Below are 20,515 nucleotides of genomic sequence, written 5' to 3'. Positions count from 1 at the left end.
TCTGCAAACCTTGTAGTGTAGTTTAGTATTTGATCTTTTTTATTTATAAAAAGCAGAAGCAATGATGTGTCGATAATAGAATGACTACAAGGAACATATAAGTTACTGGCGATCCTCTCGCTAATGTAGGCAACACACGTTAGGTTTTGACAATTGTTTTAACATTGCAGGCAGGTAAAACCGATAGGTATAAGCGCATTTAATAGCATTTACTATTCAGTTTTGTCACATACGCGGGGGTTTGGTTTTAGGTTGTGCACGTAAGGGAAATCGTCATGCAAAACCTAATGTCTGTGACTGGTATAATGCGTTTACAATGACCCTTCACAGTACACACGCTTCATTGCTGAGTCATCGTTGTGCTACAGGTATCAGATTTTTTACTTTTTACTACTCTCATCTCTTTCTCACACAAGCTTTAACCAAAGGAAAGAGATATTTTATTTAGTCTCGATTGTATGATTCACGATCTTGGAACTAACCGCAAATTGATTGAAAAAAAGACTCGTTTTATCCAGCGTCGATTTATTTATTGTAGTCGTCATAATGATACCATGAGTCATGATCAGGCGCCGTGATTTACTATGAATCGTCACTAAATATGCGTGAAATGTTCACGCTTTGTTTTCTATGTACACAATGTATTAGAAAGTAGCGATAATGTGCAATAATCATCAGGCAAGAGCATTTCGTGAAGAAAAGGGTTCCGTTATATTAATATTTTGAATAACTATTGTACTGTAGAGTTTCCAAATTGCTGTTTACTTCAATTTTTTTTTCAATATACTGACTGGAAATAATAAAGTAATTACGACCGACTGTAACTTATTTAAATATTATATATGAGATAAATGTGAAATAAACTATAGTAATTTTATAACATAAATAGATAGAAAGAATTAGGGAGTAAAATAGAACGAACAGTTCGATTTAAAAAATTATTTTGATTGTACATTTTTTTTTATTTTTGCATACTTTTATTTTAATGCGTATCTCTGAATATAACAATGGATTAAATTATAACAATAGGTAAGAGTTGTATAAGAAGGAGACATCTAGATAGACATTTTACTATTAGGTAATTGTTTTCATCATTTTTTTTTCTGCTTCCATGTTTAAATTTTATGAATAATAAATTTCTACAAACATTAATCCGTGTTATAATAATTCCGTCTATCTATATTATTTTTATATGCTCTATACTTTACTGTAAAGTTTATATTAAAAGTATCTTTCTAATTAAGGTATCCGCTTGAATACTATATTGGAGTTGGCCGTTGCAAGTTTTTATGTTTGTATAAAAACTTCTCGATGAGGAAAAGTTCTATAAACTAGAGTTCTCAATGCACGAGCTTTGCGTTAATAATTGTATCCTACTAAAGTATACCTATTAGATTTTCCCTTTATAAATACACATTTATTTAGATAGGACAAGTATTTAGAGTTATCATCATTTCAAAATGTAAAAGTCTCCTATCCCGCCCACCCTTTTCTTATGATGGGTAGGGAAATAGGGAAATAGAATTTGAACAACAGCACACACTAATCAGACGAAAAAAACTTCCAAAGTCCAAATTTAATGCTGCTGTGGATTCTACAAATATGAAAAAATTACTTTTGCATGATTCAATATTGTGATTTATTTCAATTAAAACCGATATTAAAAATAATGCTGAATGACTCTAATACAAGCATTTGTACGGTCACTTCTTCACATCGTATTTATAGATTACATACCTATGCTACTCATTAGCTAAGCTCCACGTGTAAGATAGTAAAAAGCTCGTAAACGAGCTGTTACAAGCTACTTCATTATTATAAAATCTACGAGCAAAGTTTGCTCATTTACCAGTTGACAGGTTGCATGTTGGTGAGTGTGGTTAAGAACTTCGTAAATTTAAAGGCTTTTGTATTATAGTTTAAGTTGTAAAGTTGTCGTCATGTGCTGTATGAACAGGAAAGGAAAGTTCTAACAACTTTTAAAAACTGCAGTAACATAATGCTTGTGAACCGGTGCATTAAGCTTTATTAATATCTAAGCAAAGCTCTGAATACGCTTGCACTGCAATTACAATATTTTTTAAATGTAAGAATGCAAAAGAGAAATTTGAAACAGCCTTTGTTCCGTTTACATCTTCCCCATTGAAGAAAAAAAAAACAAAATGATGTGTGTTTGGTAATAGATGTAAAGTCAGGTAAAAAAAAATCTATCAAATTCGTGAATATTTTATCGATATTATGTAGATTAAAAAGATCAAATTTAGTGCAGCCATCAACAGTGTAGTCAGTTTGAGAGGCTCGGGCTTCCGGTGCGGGCTACTCAGTCTATTTGCGAACTTCGCTCCGGGCTCTTACTGAGTTATCTTTCACGATGTCGACGCTCCCACACAAAATAACAATAACTTTATTGAAGTACGTCAACACCATAAAATAACTCGTTTATTTTCATAAAATCCGAGTGACCTTTTATGCAACAAATAATTTGTTGAAATACAAAATTGAATGGATTTATTTGAATTTTTTTTGTATTTTAATCTCCTAACTTAACAATACTTCGGGTTTAAGTGTAGTATAATAAACGCTTTTCATTTTAGACATTGGTGAATCCAAATATTTTACTTTAAAGAACAAACGATATCCTAACTTAATCTTCCACTCATCAGAGGCCTCGTGTGAACTTTGATCTTTGAAAGTGCTTCTAAATTATGTATATTGTATATTCAAGGCCTACAATAAAATGCTCCGTAATGTTTCGAAGGTGTTCTCCGTACAAATGCTTCTTGTGAAATCTTGACAGTAATAGCTTATTGGCCATGAGATTGATTCAACAGAAGCATTAAAATACAAGCTGATAATAGCTAGATATTAATTGCTATAGATTTTTTTTAACTAAATGCACTATAATTATAAGTATGGTAAAGGACTTATTTAATTTATTCACATGGTTTTGTTTTCTTATATTCTGCCAGTTGCAAGTTTACAGTTACATTTAATATGTAACAAACTCGTAAACATAATAAAAATTATTCAAAAGTAATTTCGTGCGCAGCAGTAACACCCAATTAGCAACATGCGAACATAACCTAATGCCTAGCTTCCGTTAGTCGCGTGCGGTTTGAATAAAGAAATTGCTTATTCCGGATTCGATGGAAGGAAATGAATAATTTTAATGTGATCAATGGATTATGTAAATGTACATCATGATATTAAACGAACATATCCGCCGATTAACTGATATAACATCTTACAATTTGTTTGCATGTTTATGAATTTATATTTATTTTGAAACTCCGCGAGTTACTCAACTTATTTAATCGATTAGAGTTTTGTTTGTACGTACTCTTGATTATAAGTATGTTGTTCTTTCATGAGAAAAATTGCTTTCATTTAATACATTACTGTTCATATAGGCATTATAATCAATAAAGTAGGAAGTAGAATCATCGTAAAGTGGGTTAAGATCTGGGCCGAACGTAGTTAGGGCGTGATGCAGACAAGACGCCTTCCCGGCGGTGGATACACCGTCGCGTCGTATTACGCCGGATACATACTAGGCGCTCTGAAACACGCGCTTTGGTAACTCGAGTTTTTATAGCTACTTGCGGAGATAAAGTTTTACCCTGTCTCATAATATCCTAGAGATATTCTACAATAAAAAAAGAAAAGAAAGGAAAATTAGTCAAATAATTACTTCTATATTTTAGTAAGCGAGTACACTCGCTCGTTCGAACATAAATGTTTATAAAGCAAAGTTTTTGATTTAGAATTAATTATAAATGTATAAAAACTCCAAAGCGCGTATCAAAACGTATAGTGTGTATGTACCTTTACTTCAGCTTACAAACACGTGTTTAGCAATTACCCAGCTGAAAGCTCCCGGTACGTTTTATATGCCGGGGAGTAATTTAATTATATGCTACGATGATATTGCAATTTGCTGCCGTGATTTATTTATCGTAGCATTCGTTACGTGTAGTTGCCTTATGGATTGGATATGGTTTGTTGCAATAATCTTGATTAATTTAGGATTACATCATATTATTAGTACGTAAAGAAAAACTGTTTTACCATTTTTAAAGAAATTGCGTGAAAAAAATTAATAACCGGAAAAGTGCATTGAACTAATTTTTTTACATAATCTGTGGTTATTATCAAGCTTTAGTCTTTGACAAAACAACTCTAAGTTTGAATGTCCAAATAAGATATGACCTAAAGGTCTATGTTACCAGGTTATGAAATTAAAAAAAAAAGTTTGAATGTAGAGCAGTTGTTGCGTACCAGTAAGTTTTTATTTTTCCTCTGCCCATAATCAATAAACGAATTTCAGAGATTCCGAAATAGTATAAGAATACAAAAATATACTTAAAAACCAACAATAATTAGCTAGTTATTGCATGGAACTGTAGACGTAATAGTATAAAAACTAACAGAGTAATAAAGGTAAATTAAACTGTTTAAAATATGTAAGTGGTCCGCATTTGTCTCTAACAGTGATTTAAGCTCCGTGACTGACGATGACTAATCTGAACATTATGCTTCTTTAAAATTCTATTAACGGTCCTCTATACGGTGCGTTAATTATAACGTAATTGTATTTATTTTGGTTTATTATAACGTTAAAAGTACAATAAGAGAAAAAACACAACGCTTTATTTTTGCTATTATGCATTATTTTACAAGATTACATTTTAGTCGTACGTTGCCATGAAATAACCTGATTCAAATGTATACATTAAGTTTCTTGGAATTTTATGACTCATTTTGTTTTATAAACTAATATTGATTTTACGAAACAAAGTCGCAATATTTTGGCATTGATTTTTATGTTATAAATTAGTCATAAGGGAAAGTCTTTTGAGTATATCTGAATGTTTCGTCTTCGGCAATATTGACATAATACTAGTTGCATACTCCAATTTGGGAAAATGCATATTTGGAAATAAATAGTGGAAATTTTTATACCGTGTCACGGAAATTGTACTCCATTCCACCGTCCTATTTTTGAACCTGAATACTTAAATTAACGAACAATTTAACGTAGCAATTACATGACATGGTACTAGTTAGTAGTAGTTTTTCCGGAACATATTATTTTTTATCTCAAATGATTGTATTAAATATATCTTTTAAACCAATCCCAGTACATAAGAGTCGGACATTCTTAATTATTTTACAACGGAACGATAAAATTGATGGTTCCGTGATTCTGAGAATAGCGGAAACCTCTATCATAGATTTATTTATAACGAATTTCAAAAGCCCGAGCACGTCTTGAACTTCCGCCGAGACAAAGTACAAGCAACTATACGATTTGTTCGCTATTGGATTCAATATTGATTGACTAGCGATCCGGCCTCAGCATGCAAGCTAACAACTAATGAAATTTATCTTCTAGGGTCTTAGTTGACAAATATAATACGCGGTATGAAAAATTACGGACTTTCGAGTGATTAAATTGGATATGTAAGCTGTCCCTTAGTGTGCAAAAATCATACAAATAGAATACCATATTTGTATGTGTTATATATTTAGAAAGTTTGTTATTGTTTGGGCATGTGTGGTAACGGTCTTAATAAAGGTCTGGGTACGCGTGACGAGGGACAGGGAGCAGTGAGGCGACCTTGGGCGTGAAATGTGCATACCGGTGAAGCAAGAGGCAGCCGTCAGCCGTCAGATGGCGCATTCCGGACCGTTACGATACCCGGACGCGGTTGCGCAACGGCAACGCATGCCCGCTTATGTAATGTTTGTTGCATTGTCGGGACACACTACTCGTTTAATTTTAATCTTTGTGTAAAAACAAATTTAGAAAAATAGAAGATATATAAATATATTAAAACAACTATGTGCAAAGTCAACGGTTTATGATCTTCCTCGAAATTTTTGGGGTACATAGTCTTCTTTGTCTACTGGTTGCGTATTGCTTTTTCTGAAAGCTTTTACCTATCTATTTTGAGCACTGGCAACCCATAATTACTTAGTTCACGGGCTCATTTACCATTTGTCAAAAGTTCATTTACCCCATCGCGATTAAGAATTTAAAGCTGAAGCCCAGTATTTAGCTGCAGCCTTTAATTACATCTGATTTGACTTTAGATAAGTAATGAGAAAAAAGCTATATTGACAAATTAAAATCAACATTCTTATGACTTTTGCTTACTTTTGGTTGCCACATTGTTAATTTTTTTATCGGAAAATATTAAATTATTTGGATATATGTATTTTAAATTTTCCCATAGTGTGGTCCGGATACAATTTAATGCCCATGTAGTTGCAACGCGCGGTGGCGGCTGCGCCGGCGCCGGCCTTGACAATGTCGCGGCGCTGACGCCTTTTCGGACGCAACACTTATACCCGACTTGTCTTTTTTGACACAAATTAATAAAATCATGCCGCGATCTTGTTGCAACATCTGTGTCTTTTTTAACACAAAAAATAAAAGTAGTAGTTAGAAATCGTAACATGGTAGTATGGTCAATGCCCTCTAACTACAGCGTCAGATATTTTTTTATTTTAGGTGGATCATTAGTGCTATAAAAACTTGGTAATAACACTTCTTAAAGCCCGACAAGAATAACCGCTTAGAATGTCAATTTTCATTTTGTCCAAAAAAATTGTTTTGCAATAATTGTGCAATAATACGAGTATATTGCACATTCAAAGCAAAACTTTTTACACATTAACAACTGTTAAATGTAAAGTAATGGATTCCTTTAGTGATCATTTGACAACTGTGAGTGCAACTGTTATTATAGTAAAATGCTATTTTTGCGCTGATTACAACATAAGTGATTTTAAAAATGAGAAACTTAATCCATACAAGCATTAATTTAAATCGAACATATATCAACTATCACCGACGGCGCCACCCAATGACAAACCAAGGTAAGCCAATTCGATAAGTTTGAAATTTAAAATTGTACATTACGTAAAACACCTAACTAACCATAGGTTCACACTGTCGAAACTTATGGACACAAACATATAGACATCCCTTTCATTCTCTTCGAAAAAGCTGAGATTACTATATGTTTTGGTACTGATGTTTTGAAAGTGGAAACTAATGGAGCTTTACTTAATAACCTTTGCTATTTAGGTTACTTATTTATTTTATTTAATTTTGGAATCATTGTCACACATTCTTTAATAACGCTTATTTAGTGTGAAGCCGGTACGATATTTTATATTGATAAAATATCCTTGTTATGGTATACTGTCTTTACCAAATAAATATGTATAAGACATTCACATTTTTAACTTTTGAGGTTATACAGTACGACATTTTTAAAGAGTCAATTTGGTATCACAAAATGAGATTCAAACTATACAATTGTACAATCGAATCGTTTTTAAATTAATTTATTATTATTATTATTATCATCGTCAGCTCACTATACGTCCCCTCGGGGGTTGGGAGCCTACCCTAAGCTAGGGGTGACTAGGCCATAGCCAACCACGCTGGCCCGGTGCGGGTTGGTGGACTTCACACATATCTTTGAATTTCCTCGCAGATATGTGCAGGTTGCATCACGATATTTTCCTTCAACGTAACAACGTCGGATAAATGCACATATGTAAATCGGAAATCGAAAAACATTGGTACATCGCGGGATTCGAACCCAGCACCAGCATTGCAAGTCAAGTGCTTGTCTCCTGAGCCACCGACGCATTATTATCAATCTATTTGTACAATTTTAATTGCGAATGTTTCGTCTTTTCACATTTTTAAGACAAAAATTCTTTGGTACACCGTAATAAATATTAAAACTATCTGTCGCCCAAGACGTTGTCCGCGCTGAATTAAGAAAAAAAAACATAATTAGTCGCTTATGTGTTTTTTTCAGACTATGTTCTATATGTATGCCAAATTTCATCGAGATCAGTTCAGCCATTTTAAAGAGATACATTCAAACAAACTTCCATCCATCCAAACATTCGCATTTATAATATTCGTAAGATATTTAAATATCAGACGTTTTAAGCAGGTATATTTCATTAGTGGATTAAAGGTACAGTAGAGTTTGTTGGTTTTCAGTTTTAAACGTATTTGTTTAAAGTTACTCTCTGAGCCGGACCATACTAAGTAAACATTTTATGTAGTTTCCGTTGTTTGTGAAAGAAACTTTGTAACATTTTAATAAAGTTAAAAGTATTATAAAGTTATATTTACAACTTGTGATCTAATCTAAATCATTCTTAAGCATCTTACTAACTTTTATCCACGACTTCGTTCGCGTGGAATTAAAATAAAAATTGTTAAGTAGCGTTAGTCCCAGCATTAACCTTTCCTGAGTGTACACACGTAATCTTATCTTACTAATATTGCAAATGCGAATGTTTAGATGTATGTATGGTTTAATGGATGATTGTTAGATAGCATCCCCAGAACCGCTGCACGGATCTCGTCATTTGGCATAGATGTAGAACATAATATGTAGCTTAGAAGAATACATACGCGCGGACATAGTTGCAGGTGACAGCTAGTTATTCTAATAAATTTAAATTAAATACTGTAGCTATGAATGTATCAAACTATATTGCAATACCTATGTTGCGAAGTATAAGTTCAGTATGAAAACAAACGGTTGAACGGATAATGGTTTATACATTAAATGAAATAAGAGCTAAATGTTAAAAAGCAAGTCTGGATGGTCAATAAATTGTGCCGCGTGTTTGTGTACTCAGATACGTAGCGGTTGATTGTTTTATTGGACCCCGGCCAAAAAGCTCGGTGCCATTAATATGCACTACACAGATTGTATAGTATAGTGCGTACGGAAGTGAGTTAGGTTATGTACAATATATTTTGTATCTGTGTATTATGATTACATTTATGTTTATAGAACCCTTGATTTATTATAATTATTGTGTAGATGAGTAATATTGCGTTTCATTTTGTACGTCTTATAATGAAATCTATTAATTAAGCTAACGTAAAATGAAGTTTTTATTATATTAATAAGCGCCTGTCAAAAATGTTAACCAACAAAATGTTCAATTTGTGCCATCAAGCTATTGAAAATGGAAAATTTCATGTATAATAAGCATTATTAAAGGGTAAGATTAATGATAAAACAGCGTGTGATAACGTTTTAAAAATATATTCGTGCAAATTAAATTTCCAACCCGTATGGGCCCGCGATTTATTTTCATAATGTAGCCGCTTTGTATGTTCAATTTCCAGAGAACGATGAGTGTTGTGGGTATCGTACGGTATCGCTTGCTTTTAAGGTCGGCCGATGTCTGGACAGCGTGTCGGCGGCGCGTCTGTTAATCTTTTAAATAGCCGACATTTTGATAAACATCAATGACTCAATATCGTTTCGCGAACGCCGCGAGTAGATAGATGGCGCTGTACGTCTTGGATTTACCGATTATTTATCCGCGCATTATATCTATTCTATCGTCTATTTGGTACATAAGCTAGTGCGCTCTGTGCTTTGTTGTTGTTTATGGTTTTACGTGTTCAGTCGTTTTGATAGTAAACATTACGTATTTTATATAACGCTGAACTGTTGAAGGTTAAGGAAATAAATAGCATATTTGCAGTTATGCAGTTTGTGGCACCATTGATTGCATAAAAGAAATATAATTATAAAGCAATGGTTACCATCATTTTAATGAAGTACTATGTAAAATATACGGACTTTATTACGTCAGCAGCACTATTAATTTTAAATAAGCTTTTAACTTGTTGACAATGTGTCAACCACAACGTTTTAATCAGCTTTAATATAAACTTTATTACAGAAAAGCGGCTGATATTTAATCGTAATTAAATAGAAGGTGTACTATTAAATTTAAAAATCAATAAATCTTACTAATACTATAAATGTGACTGGATGGATGGATGGATGTTTGTTTGAAGGTAACTCCAGAACGGCTGAACGGATCTCGATGTAATTTGGCATAAATGTAGAACATAGTCTGGAAAAACACATAGATTATTAATTAAGTTTTTTTTAATTCGCGGAATTCGGACTGAATCTGTGACTAGTCTAGTTGTTAGATAAAAACATGTCCCAGGATTCGTTATATTATGTCAGTCGAATATTGATGTTACAAACACACCTCATCCAGGTCTTCGTGTTCATTTAAAGAAACATGTTTTAAACAGTAAGCACATCCACAAATCAGATCATATAAAATCCAAGAACACACTCAAAATAAACAAGGATGATTATTCTGAGACAAAGTAATAAATGCTTTTATTAAGCAATCATTAAAGATGATTTATCGTTTTACATTTCAATTAAAAATAATAAATAATGTCTTGCGGTTGTGCATTAATAATAAATATGCTGTAAATATTTAGAGTTCTTTGGACGTCGATAAAAACCATTTTACTTTAATTTTAATCACTTTTATTTTTCGACAATCCCTAAAAGTTGCTAGTTATTTTGAATTAAGATATTTCTTCTTATACAATTTTACCGTGTCAGATTTTGTGACTTGTTACTTGACCTATGCTTTCGTCGCTAACATAAGTAATTATGAATTATTATTTTACTTTATTAAATTGGCTCAAAATGTATAAACATTAAGTAAAGATTGATAAATATGCAATAAAATGATTTGTGTAATTTCTCCAATATTTCAGAAATAATAAAATTTTTACTTTGATAATAATCAATTTCTACGGAACCTTACATTTATAATGCAGAACATGTTTGCCGATATCGTTTTGTGATTTAATGATGCTTTGTAATATAAAAAAAGATATTAAAGATTATTTAAATATAGATAGATATTTCAAGAGACTTTTAACATCTCTTAATGCTTTATGTTTATAAGATTTTAATAAAAATTAACAGAAATTAAAATTAGTATCAAAGTCTGTATGTTGCATGTTTAAAATTAACGCTAGCCTTAGTTTCCATCAGTTAATCGTACTATGTTTAATTTGCTGATAGCTGATGTTTCGCAGACTAACAACTAGGCGATTGGACTAAACATTAGTTTAATTTTTTGGTATCACCATAAACAAACGTATGAGTCACTCGGGATAACATCAGCATCCGAGTGTTTTGAAATAAATTAAACGTTTACTCATCGATATAAAAACTTTTAATTACTATTTAGGCTCAGATCGTATGTGTCGGCCCTTATCCGTTTACTGAGCGCAAATATTCTGTGCAACTTTCCTGAAAAGCTTGAGTTACTTTTTTGTAACTATAGAGTCGATGCGGTTCTTCACCGTGCACGCACCGCTCGTGTGTCATTACTCTAATAGTAAGCTAAAATGAAGTGGGACGGGATACACCGTAAAGTGCGTAGTATAGTGTAATACTCGTAGTATCAATTTTTCCAGTTGTGTACGTCAAGAATAACTACATTTTCATCTGCGTCACGGTGGCAATGGTCCTGCGGCAAATGTTTGAAAATTTCCACTCGTATGGTCTTATTTGTATGCGATAGTTTAGTTTATTGCTTGATTTTGGCAAACCGCCTGAAGGTAAATTGATTTAACTAACTAATGGTTGGTTTCTGAGGCCATAATCCCAGTACAAAATATCGTCATTCTTCACGTTATCTTTTACAACCATAAACAACAATGTATAGGGATTTTGATGTCAGAAACCAACGATAATACAGTCTGTAAGTAAACTATTAAAATTTTCGTGTCACAATATTAGTTACCATACTCCTCCGAAACGGTTTTACCGATTTTTATGAAATTTTATGTACTTTAAAAACGCGCGCACGGAGCCGCGGGCGGCACCTAGTTTTATTTATATAACAATCTTTTGTCTTCATTTAAAACATGAAATTAAGGTTTTCGATTCTATAATCTATTCTTTTATACATATATCGTCCGATTTAACACCGATAGCTAAACGAGTTGGAAAACTGAAACCTGTACAAGTTCAATTAACTTTCAATAATTACGTTTTACCGCAGGGAAAACCGTAGAACGTTTGTTGTTCAAGCTAATGCACTGTTTCTTACACTGCAAGTTCTAGATTATAGGGTGACTATGCTACATGAAAATTATCCCGAACATTTTCTGGCTGACAAGACACGTCTCTTCTTAAACAAATATTATAAATGCGAGTGTTTAGATATATGGATGAATGGATGGATGGATGGATGGATGTATGTTTGTAAGAAGGTATCTCCGGAACGACTCAACGGATCTGGCTGAAATTTGGCATAGATGTCAACCATAGTCTGGAAGAACACATAGGCTACTACTGAGTTTTTTTTAATTTCGCACTGACGGAGTCGCTGGAAACAGTTAGTTAGACAAACTATTTACCTAATTTGAAAGAAAGTTGTCTAACAACATGTAATATTTAGAAAATATGTAGTAAATAAAATCGTGCGAAGCTATTAGATATTTCCATATAGAGTAATAATTTAACGAAACGTAGAGACAATCCTTCTGTTTCATGAAGCGTGAACAAAGCTAAAGGGCATTGAATGTAAAGTAGCTCGTTGAATAAACGATAACATCTTGAGTAAGCTTTAATATTTTGTACGTAAAAAAGCTTTTTATTGTGCTGTAAGTCACCTCTTACGTAATAATTTTTACAGAAATAACGATATTTTTAAACGGGGATTTTGGTCTTAGAAATCCACGGTGAGTCTTATTTTTGCGGTATTAAGAAGTAACCTAACATTTGTACACAATTATCATGATTTAAGATTGTCAATTGTCAAGTTTCTAGGTACAAGAAACTCTGTAAAAGATGTAAATCTGAGGATTTTTTTTATACCAGAAATTAAAATCGATATATCTTGCAGTTGCGGTTACTGGCGGATATTCGTATTTATTTGTAAGGCTATACATCAGTTTATTAGTTTGAACATTAGATTCTCTGTGTATAACATTAGGCACCAGAACCGCTGTAAACTCAACAAGAAGTCATTAATCAAGATGTGATAGACGACGATTAATTCTGTATTTACTTTAGACCAGGTTTATTCTGTTTCAAACACACTTGGTTTATTTCTTCGACTGTATTCGCTGCTTCTGTTTTAAGGTGACCGATCAGCCAGTTAGCGGATGATAAGATTTTAAATATATTATTTATTACACATTTTTAATTTTTAAAGTTTGTTTCGTTTCCACGAGGTTGTCACGCTTAGCAAGATGTTGCCGAATTTTTGTGAAGGCACGTGGCAGTATTTTCCTGGAGTGAGATCAGTACAGAGGGTTCAGGTGTGTTTCATTAGAGATCCCGGGATCCTCGTAGTCGCACTTGAGGTTGGCCACCGAGGGAGTTTTACCCAGTTTTTTTTTTAACCCTTTGGTTCTAACAAAAGGGCTCTTACGAAGATTTCCTCCGATATAAAAAAAAACGTTTCGTTAAAAATTACGGAAATTAGGCAATTTTACACATATGAAATTGAGATCTTTCACTGCTAATTGTTAATTATAGTTACCTACTTACAATAACATGAATATTGTATATTCATATCCTTTAAACGTCAAAATTGATGTGCAATGTACGTATTGTCCTCAGTGAGGCTGTTTGATGTTAGACAACTTTATCGTTCAGTTCCTAAGGCCATTATAGACTTTGAAGTTCTGTATTGATTTCTACGTTGTTAACAAGTAACCTATAAATTTACTTTTCAAAGTTCGGCAACTCAAGACATTGATATTGTTGATAATTTTGTTTTTACTAAATTTATATATTTCAATATTTTAAAATATCGCTTTCAAAGTCCCTCCCTGCACTAAACTTTAACAAAATTATGGGTTTTTAATACAATTAAAATTTCGTTACATAAAATTTAGAATGTAACTGTGTAACAATGGTTGTTGGAATGTTAAATTGTCTAAAATTTAATCGTCTGCATCACGGATAACGCATAAATGTTACATTTGGAATTCACCTCGCGGTTTCTGACTCCGGGATTATTTGTGATAGGCTAGGGGTAAACGATCTTTCTATTGTTTTGTTTACTTGTAATGCTTTGAGGCGTGTTTGTTATCGGTAGATAGATTGATATTGAGGAGGGAGACCTGGTACGCTAGTACTTAAGTGAGACAACGATAGGGACTTTGAAGTTGGTTAGTTGAAAAAGCTTTAGCTATACAAAAACCACAATTTTTTATATTAGCAGTATTTTTGTTAATTACTAGTACTTGTACCATTCCAACTAAGCTTATGCTACGACAAGGTTTACGGTAATTGTCGAGTGGTGGGATTCGATCTCCCGAGAAACTCCATATACCTTAATCTATTGACGCTACTAATTGCTTTGTTACTTTATTAAATGTCCCAGTTTTTCTACTTTTGGCTACTATATTGTATACCTCCGAGTACTAATCCTTACTAATATTATAAATGCTTCATATTAGTGTAAGGTCAGTGAATATAAGTTGTTACATAATTAATTTAATTTTGCTGTCATTAATAATTGTGACATATTATTAAGCTTTATCGTTAATATTAGCCTTTAATTACTTTGCGTAATCTTCGTGATTAAATGTGTTAAAATATATGTTTTGGGTAGTGTTGAGAAAGAGTAAATTACGGTTATTTCGGATTGAACTATGAATAAAATTAATGTAGTAAACGTAGACTATATTAGGTATGATGCAGAGGAATTGAAAATATATATTTTGCAATAATAACATTGGATTAAAAAGAAAGAAAAGAAAAGGTTGAAAATAATAGATTAGCCTTTGCAATATAGAGCGTGGTTAGTTATTTACAAAGTATAATGAGAATAATCTATATTTTTTTGTATTATACGTAAATGTACAAAATTATTTTTAATAAAACGTTAATTAAAGTCTTTTATCATATTTACCTTTGGCCGACAGGCAATTTTGTACATTAAGTTTTTTAGCTCGCTACGTAATAACTAAGACTAAGCGAGGTAATCTTAATGTTATCGAATACTTGGCCTACATTATTAAATATTGCACGATGCTGCTGTTAAAAGTTTCATTTAGACATGGCAGAGATACGTAACTTTACGCTATTAAAAGCATAAGTTTTTTTAAATATTATAAGGTGACAATTGAAAATGCGGCCACTAAAATTCGCCAAAATACAATCGCAATTGCAGAAGCGTTGCCTACTTTAAATGACGGAGGAGGAGGGACCCAAAGAATGGGTATGTTTCCCCTTCCTATGCGTCCACTCCTCCGTCAAATCCACTATTCCTTTCCAGCCTTTTCTTCTTATAAGAAAGTATAAATAATTTAAAACTAGCGGGTAAAATATCTTCACATAAATAATAGCAAAGTTATAGAAGCACTAATTAGCATAGCGGTCCCGTGAAAATCGTTTGGACACTCCTTTGGTTATAACATTCTATGTATAATGATTGTGTAATCATCCAAAGAAACCGTTTACGTGTCCCTATTTTTATTATTTTATTAAATATTAACAAACTTAATTAGTTTTATTTTGTGTTTTTTTTTTAATTTTAGGTTATAAAAAAATAAATAATTGGATTTGATATTGATATACAGATAGTGAATGACCTATTTGTTTCTAACAGTGTTCAAAAATATGTAATAACCTGAGAGTTATTCAACGTCCTCACCTTGTACGGCAATGGGAGGAGCGCGGCGGGGCATCTCTTGTAGCCTGCGATGTTGATGCACAAAACATAAGATACGGGCGTTTTCAACTACTACAATAAAATTATATGAGTTTCATTATACATTGTTGTACATCTACGCTTCGCATTAGCTTAGCATTAAAATCTTCAGCAATTTCTAGTAATTTTAAATTAAAAAAATTAACCGAAGCATTATTGTCTCTAGTTTACAAAGCGTTCGAAATAATATATGAAAATGAATAGATAGGATTTTCGTATGTTTGGTTGTAAGCGATTAGTCTTCATCCAAATATATTCTAGTATACACGTGGAAAACTGGCGCACGTCACTAGTTATACCAATAATATCCATTACTGACATCAAGTAAATTAGATAAATATTGAAATTGCGTTATTATATTGTCTTCTCGTCGTAATTGAGTCTAATTTTTCGTTTATACCACACATTTCTGAATAGATCTATAATACACGCAAGGTGAGGCAACTGCCAAAAGGGCAATCTAGACAGATATAAGCCGTGAACATCCTTACGAACTGTATTCAAGTGCCGGAGTCCGGACGAGCTGTAACAGTCAGACAACACCCTATATTACGAAATGGTAAGACAGACCTTGACTTAATAATAAGAGATCAACAAATTGCTCACACTAATAAAATAATCAATCACGATAATCAAATCTATTTAATGATTCAATTATTTCTTACAATATCAACTGATTTGTAGCAGATTGGTTGTGCACAATAGTATAAGTTTCAAGTTGAATGCAAAGTTACCGCCCACTCACGTTTCACCTCCCTGCGTTACCACCTTTAAACTATAATGTTATTTTCATGAGTTTTACTTTTAAATTTATTTAAGCAGATTATCCATAAGCTATTGTTGCGTGACACTTACAAATCATTCGAACAATGGTGATTAGTTAACTGTCAAATTTTGTTAAAAATAGAGCAACTCTACATTTAGTTGTCAAGATGTACAGACTTATTTTTATATTAGTTTGAATAATTTCGATCGATATTTATACTTAAACTATTTTTATTAACAACAGATTAGAATACTTACTATAAGTTACAGAAGTTATTGTGACATTGACATCTCTTGTTTGGCTTTAAAAAAGAACCGTGTGTTATAGATGTTTCTGGTATCTTTACTGGTGTTGGGTGTGGCGTCCGCGGCACGGTTGGAACATCTAACGCAGGGTTACCAAGGCGGCTCCGGAACACCTTTCCACTATGAAAATGTCAACAATGGAGACGGCAGTTATCACTATAGGTATGTTTTTTTATTTTTTAAAAGCTTTTTTCGGCTAACTACTCCTTTAGTGTGGGTTGACTAGAGACTTTGTTTTCTTTATAGTATAGGTTAGCGACAAATATCATACCTAAGTTCACATTCCTTATTGCATTGTGGGACCTAAAGGACCTTTGGTATTAGAGGAAAGGTTAATTTTATAAATCAACGCGGGCATCTCGGCATCAACACTCAATGTTAGTGTATTGACACACTAGTATTAATATTTCTCGCACTCAGTTTCATTTGAACTAATGTTTATACGCAAATCGATTGGTAATAAATTCCAGCTTGATACATTTACGCGTTCCTGAGAAAAAGGGTCTTAACAGACAGATGGTAGGACAACAAAGTAATCCTATAAAGGTTCCGTTTTTTCCTTTCGAGGTACGGAATACTAACCTATTTGGTTATAATACTGTCCATTTATTACTTTAATATTTATTAACTTAATAAAATTGGGGAAGCACAAATTCGCTTGGTTTAACCTTGTTGAATTTTGCAACGAAATTTATCTCAATTTCTTTTTATTTTATAAACAGACAATCATTTTTCCTCAATGATCATTAAAATTCGCGTAGGTCCTAGTGTGGCGACGGTCTTTATTTCATAGAATGTCACTAAGTCGACCCTACTGGTCCTAAAAGGTGACCAACAGGTGGCCATAAAGCTTTATGCGCTTCGATATATTACAAAAGAATGTCAAGAAATAATAATGTAAATAGACTTTTATATAGTTAGTTGCTTACATTTAAAATTAATTTTAAACCAAATAAATCGAGTTTAAATTTTGACCTGTTAAACAAAAAATGATCATATTCTTCGTTTGATATTTCCAGTTACGACACACCCACCGGTATATCGGCGCACGAGAGCGGTGCACCCAGGGCTCCAGGCCCTGAGGGTCCCGCGGTGACCGCGGAAGGTGGGTTCTCCTTCCGTACAATCGACGGCCAGCAGATCTCGCTGACGTACACCGCTGATGAGAACGGCTTCCACCCAGTCGGTTCCCACCTTCCCACACCACCGCCGATCCCGGAAGCGATACTACGCTCCATTGAATTCAACCGACAGAACCCGTCTTCGTAAGTATTTGCTAGATAATCACTTATTTACCATCTATTATTAATTCGTTGACTATACAAAGATATGTAAGATAAACATCTTAATCATATTACAGCAGTGGGATAACTTAACCAGACTTGGTCAAGAAAATCTTTTTTATGTTAAGTCGTGAGAGTATATTTAATTTTATTAATGTATTATAGTTTGCATAGTGTAGTGCTTCAGTTACCACGCATTAATATATCGTTATGATTAGTTTTTGCTCTTTCTTGTTAATATCCTGTGAACGATAAAGCTAAAATAGAAAAATGGAAATTTTCCTATAGTCATAGCCCCAAATTTGACTATTTCTGCCCGTGCTCTCAGAATGTAATTACCATTGCATTTTATTTTATTAGCTAGCTGGCTAGACAATTCTAGCTATTATAAAAAACTGACCCGGACATTAGGTTAGAAAATGATTCGTACTTTATTTATTTAACCTTTATTCGCACGTAAATGGAATGTATGAATTGTTTGTTACGGCGTGAGAACACATTGTGAATCTATCAACATAAATTGAGATAAGTCTAACTTTTTAATTTTTTATGAAATAGCGAGTATAAATTTTATATGAAACTAGCTATCGCCCGCGACTCCGTCCGCGCGGGATTAAAAATATTATAGATGTTGGCCGATTCTCAGACCTACTCAATATGCTCGCAAAATTTCATGAGAATCGGTCAAGGCGTTTCGGAGGAGTATGGGAACGAAAATTGTGACACGAGAAATTTATATGTAAGATTTAAAATCATTGTCGCATTTGTTGGTGGCAACTCGTGAGCTTCAAGTCAGGTTATTAAGTTTGGCCTAATATGTAGTAACATTTGTACCGTCAATTGCCATTCTTGCCAATCGTTCAAGATATTTACACTACAATATTGGTAAATTTTATCGTCGCTGCATTTTATTATCTGTATAATTGTTTATTCCAGTGACGACGGCTCTGGTGGTCGTAACGCTTACAGGTACTAGGCGCCCTCTACAAGTGACAACCTGAACGAGATTGCACGTACCTCATAGCACGGACTGTGATAAAAAGATTAAAGTCCCTTTACGCACTTCCCTATTCAATTATTATATTGTAATTATCTTTTTTAATAAAACGATTCGGTAATATCCGCTCGATTTTGTTGTTTTCATTACCTATATTTATATGTGAATCAATAAACAAATGAAATTACTAAACAATAGTTGTCAAAAGGCCATTTTGCAAATAACTTTAATTATTTAGTCAAACTAATAATTATAGAACTTATAATCGGAAGCTTATAGCAGCAATAGCTATTTAGCATTGAACTTATTTCATTTCTGTACTTATAAAATGAAGACGAAATATTTGATTGTTTGTTTTTTTTTTAATATTAAAAGGTGGAAATAGCGGGGCCACGGCTGCCCATAGACGTTCTCAATTACACATGCTTTGCCAATGTTTAATCGATGGAAAAGATGATGCACAGAAAGATAATATTTTCCCTTTCTATGCATCCTCGTCACCTTCCTTACCACATAAGAAAAAGGTAGCAAGGGAAAGAGGGCTAAAATTAGACCTCCAGGACCACACTCGTCAGTTTAAAGGCGCAATTACTTTCACTTCACGCTATCTTCTGTGTGGTCTTGGAATTTCACCGGGAGAGTGGGCCCATTCGTGTAACAGATGTTGTTGTTGCTGGCCGACTATAAAATTGTATGGTTACCAGTTTCTCTTGCATGACAAACTCTCTTTAAATATAAACGGACCTTAATAAGATCGAAATAAAGAAAAATAAAGAAGCGAAAGCACATCCTTTCCATAGACACTTCGTAGTGTTATCAAAATGATATGATATGGTACTGAAATATTAAATCTTCTTGTAATTCAATCCTACTATTTAGTTGAAGAAAAATCTATCGTTATACTCTGAAATTAAGTTTGTTTTGATGATTGGTATGTTGCCTATTATGAGTTGGATTAGATTTCTCCAAGAAAACGTAAAAAAAAATGACGACAATTTGTCACTGAACCTTATAAATAGTTCTGGATCGGTTTTCCAGATGAACTACCGGGAGTCCATAAAAGACTCGGCGAAGTCGTAGATAACAGTTTGAAATCGCGAGTTGAACAGTCAAAGAAGAAATTTATTAGCAGAGGGTTTTGAATTTTAAAAGGGGATTACGAGATTAAAAGTTTAGGATATATGACCTGGAGCCTCAGACAATTGACAATCCATTGTAATTAACAAGACATTACTGGATCCATTATAGTACTCTGTAAAATAATTATTTATTTGACTAACATGAATGCACAGACTCGTCTAGATTTCATGACATTAAATATCTAGATGACCCTTTGGTTACTCTGTTTTCAGTACTCTGTTTTCCCTTTACTAATAGCTATGTTAGCATCCTCTAAATAAGTTCGTAAATTAAACATTTTTGAGGATACTGATGAGCAATAACAAGATAAGCTGTTTTTACAAGCTTTTATTTAGTTTCTCCTGGCCCAATGTTTGTTATCAAATCTTTCAAATTATGATTTACTTCTCGGTTACTGATTGAATTCAAACTTTGCACACCTGCGTAAATCGCGTTTCAATGAAATATTATGATG

General features: G+C 33.1%; 1 protein-coding gene across 1 annotated transcript; it reads left to right on the top strand.

The window, feature by feature from the left end:
* Positions 1-16,035: 16,035 nt before the first annotated feature.
* On the top strand, positions 16,036-19,053 carry CPR7 (cuticular protein RR-1 motif 7). The gene is made up of 4 exons (XM_013313659.1): positions 16,036-16,129; positions 16,664-16,803; positions 17,661-17,906; positions 18,861-19,053. Exons 1-4 carry the CDS (start codon positions 16,127-16,129, stop codon positions 18,898-18,900), a joined length of 429 nt encoding a protein of 142 aa, XP_013169113.1. The 5' UTR covers positions 16,036-16,126; the 3' UTR covers positions 18,901-19,053.
* The last annotated feature ends 1,462 nt before the right edge of the window (positions 19,054-20,515 follow it).

Source organism: Papilio xuthus, unplaced genomic scaffold (genome assembly GCF_000836235.2).
Source record: "Papilio xuthus unplaced genomic scaffold, Pxut_1.1 DF827542.1, whole genome shotgun sequence".
Classification (NCBI taxonomy): Eukaryota; Metazoa; Arthropoda; class Insecta; order Lepidoptera; family Papilionidae; genus Papilio; species Papilio xuthus.
Note: the sequence above shows the minus strand (reverse complement) of the source record. Positions and strands in the feature narration are given on the sequence as shown.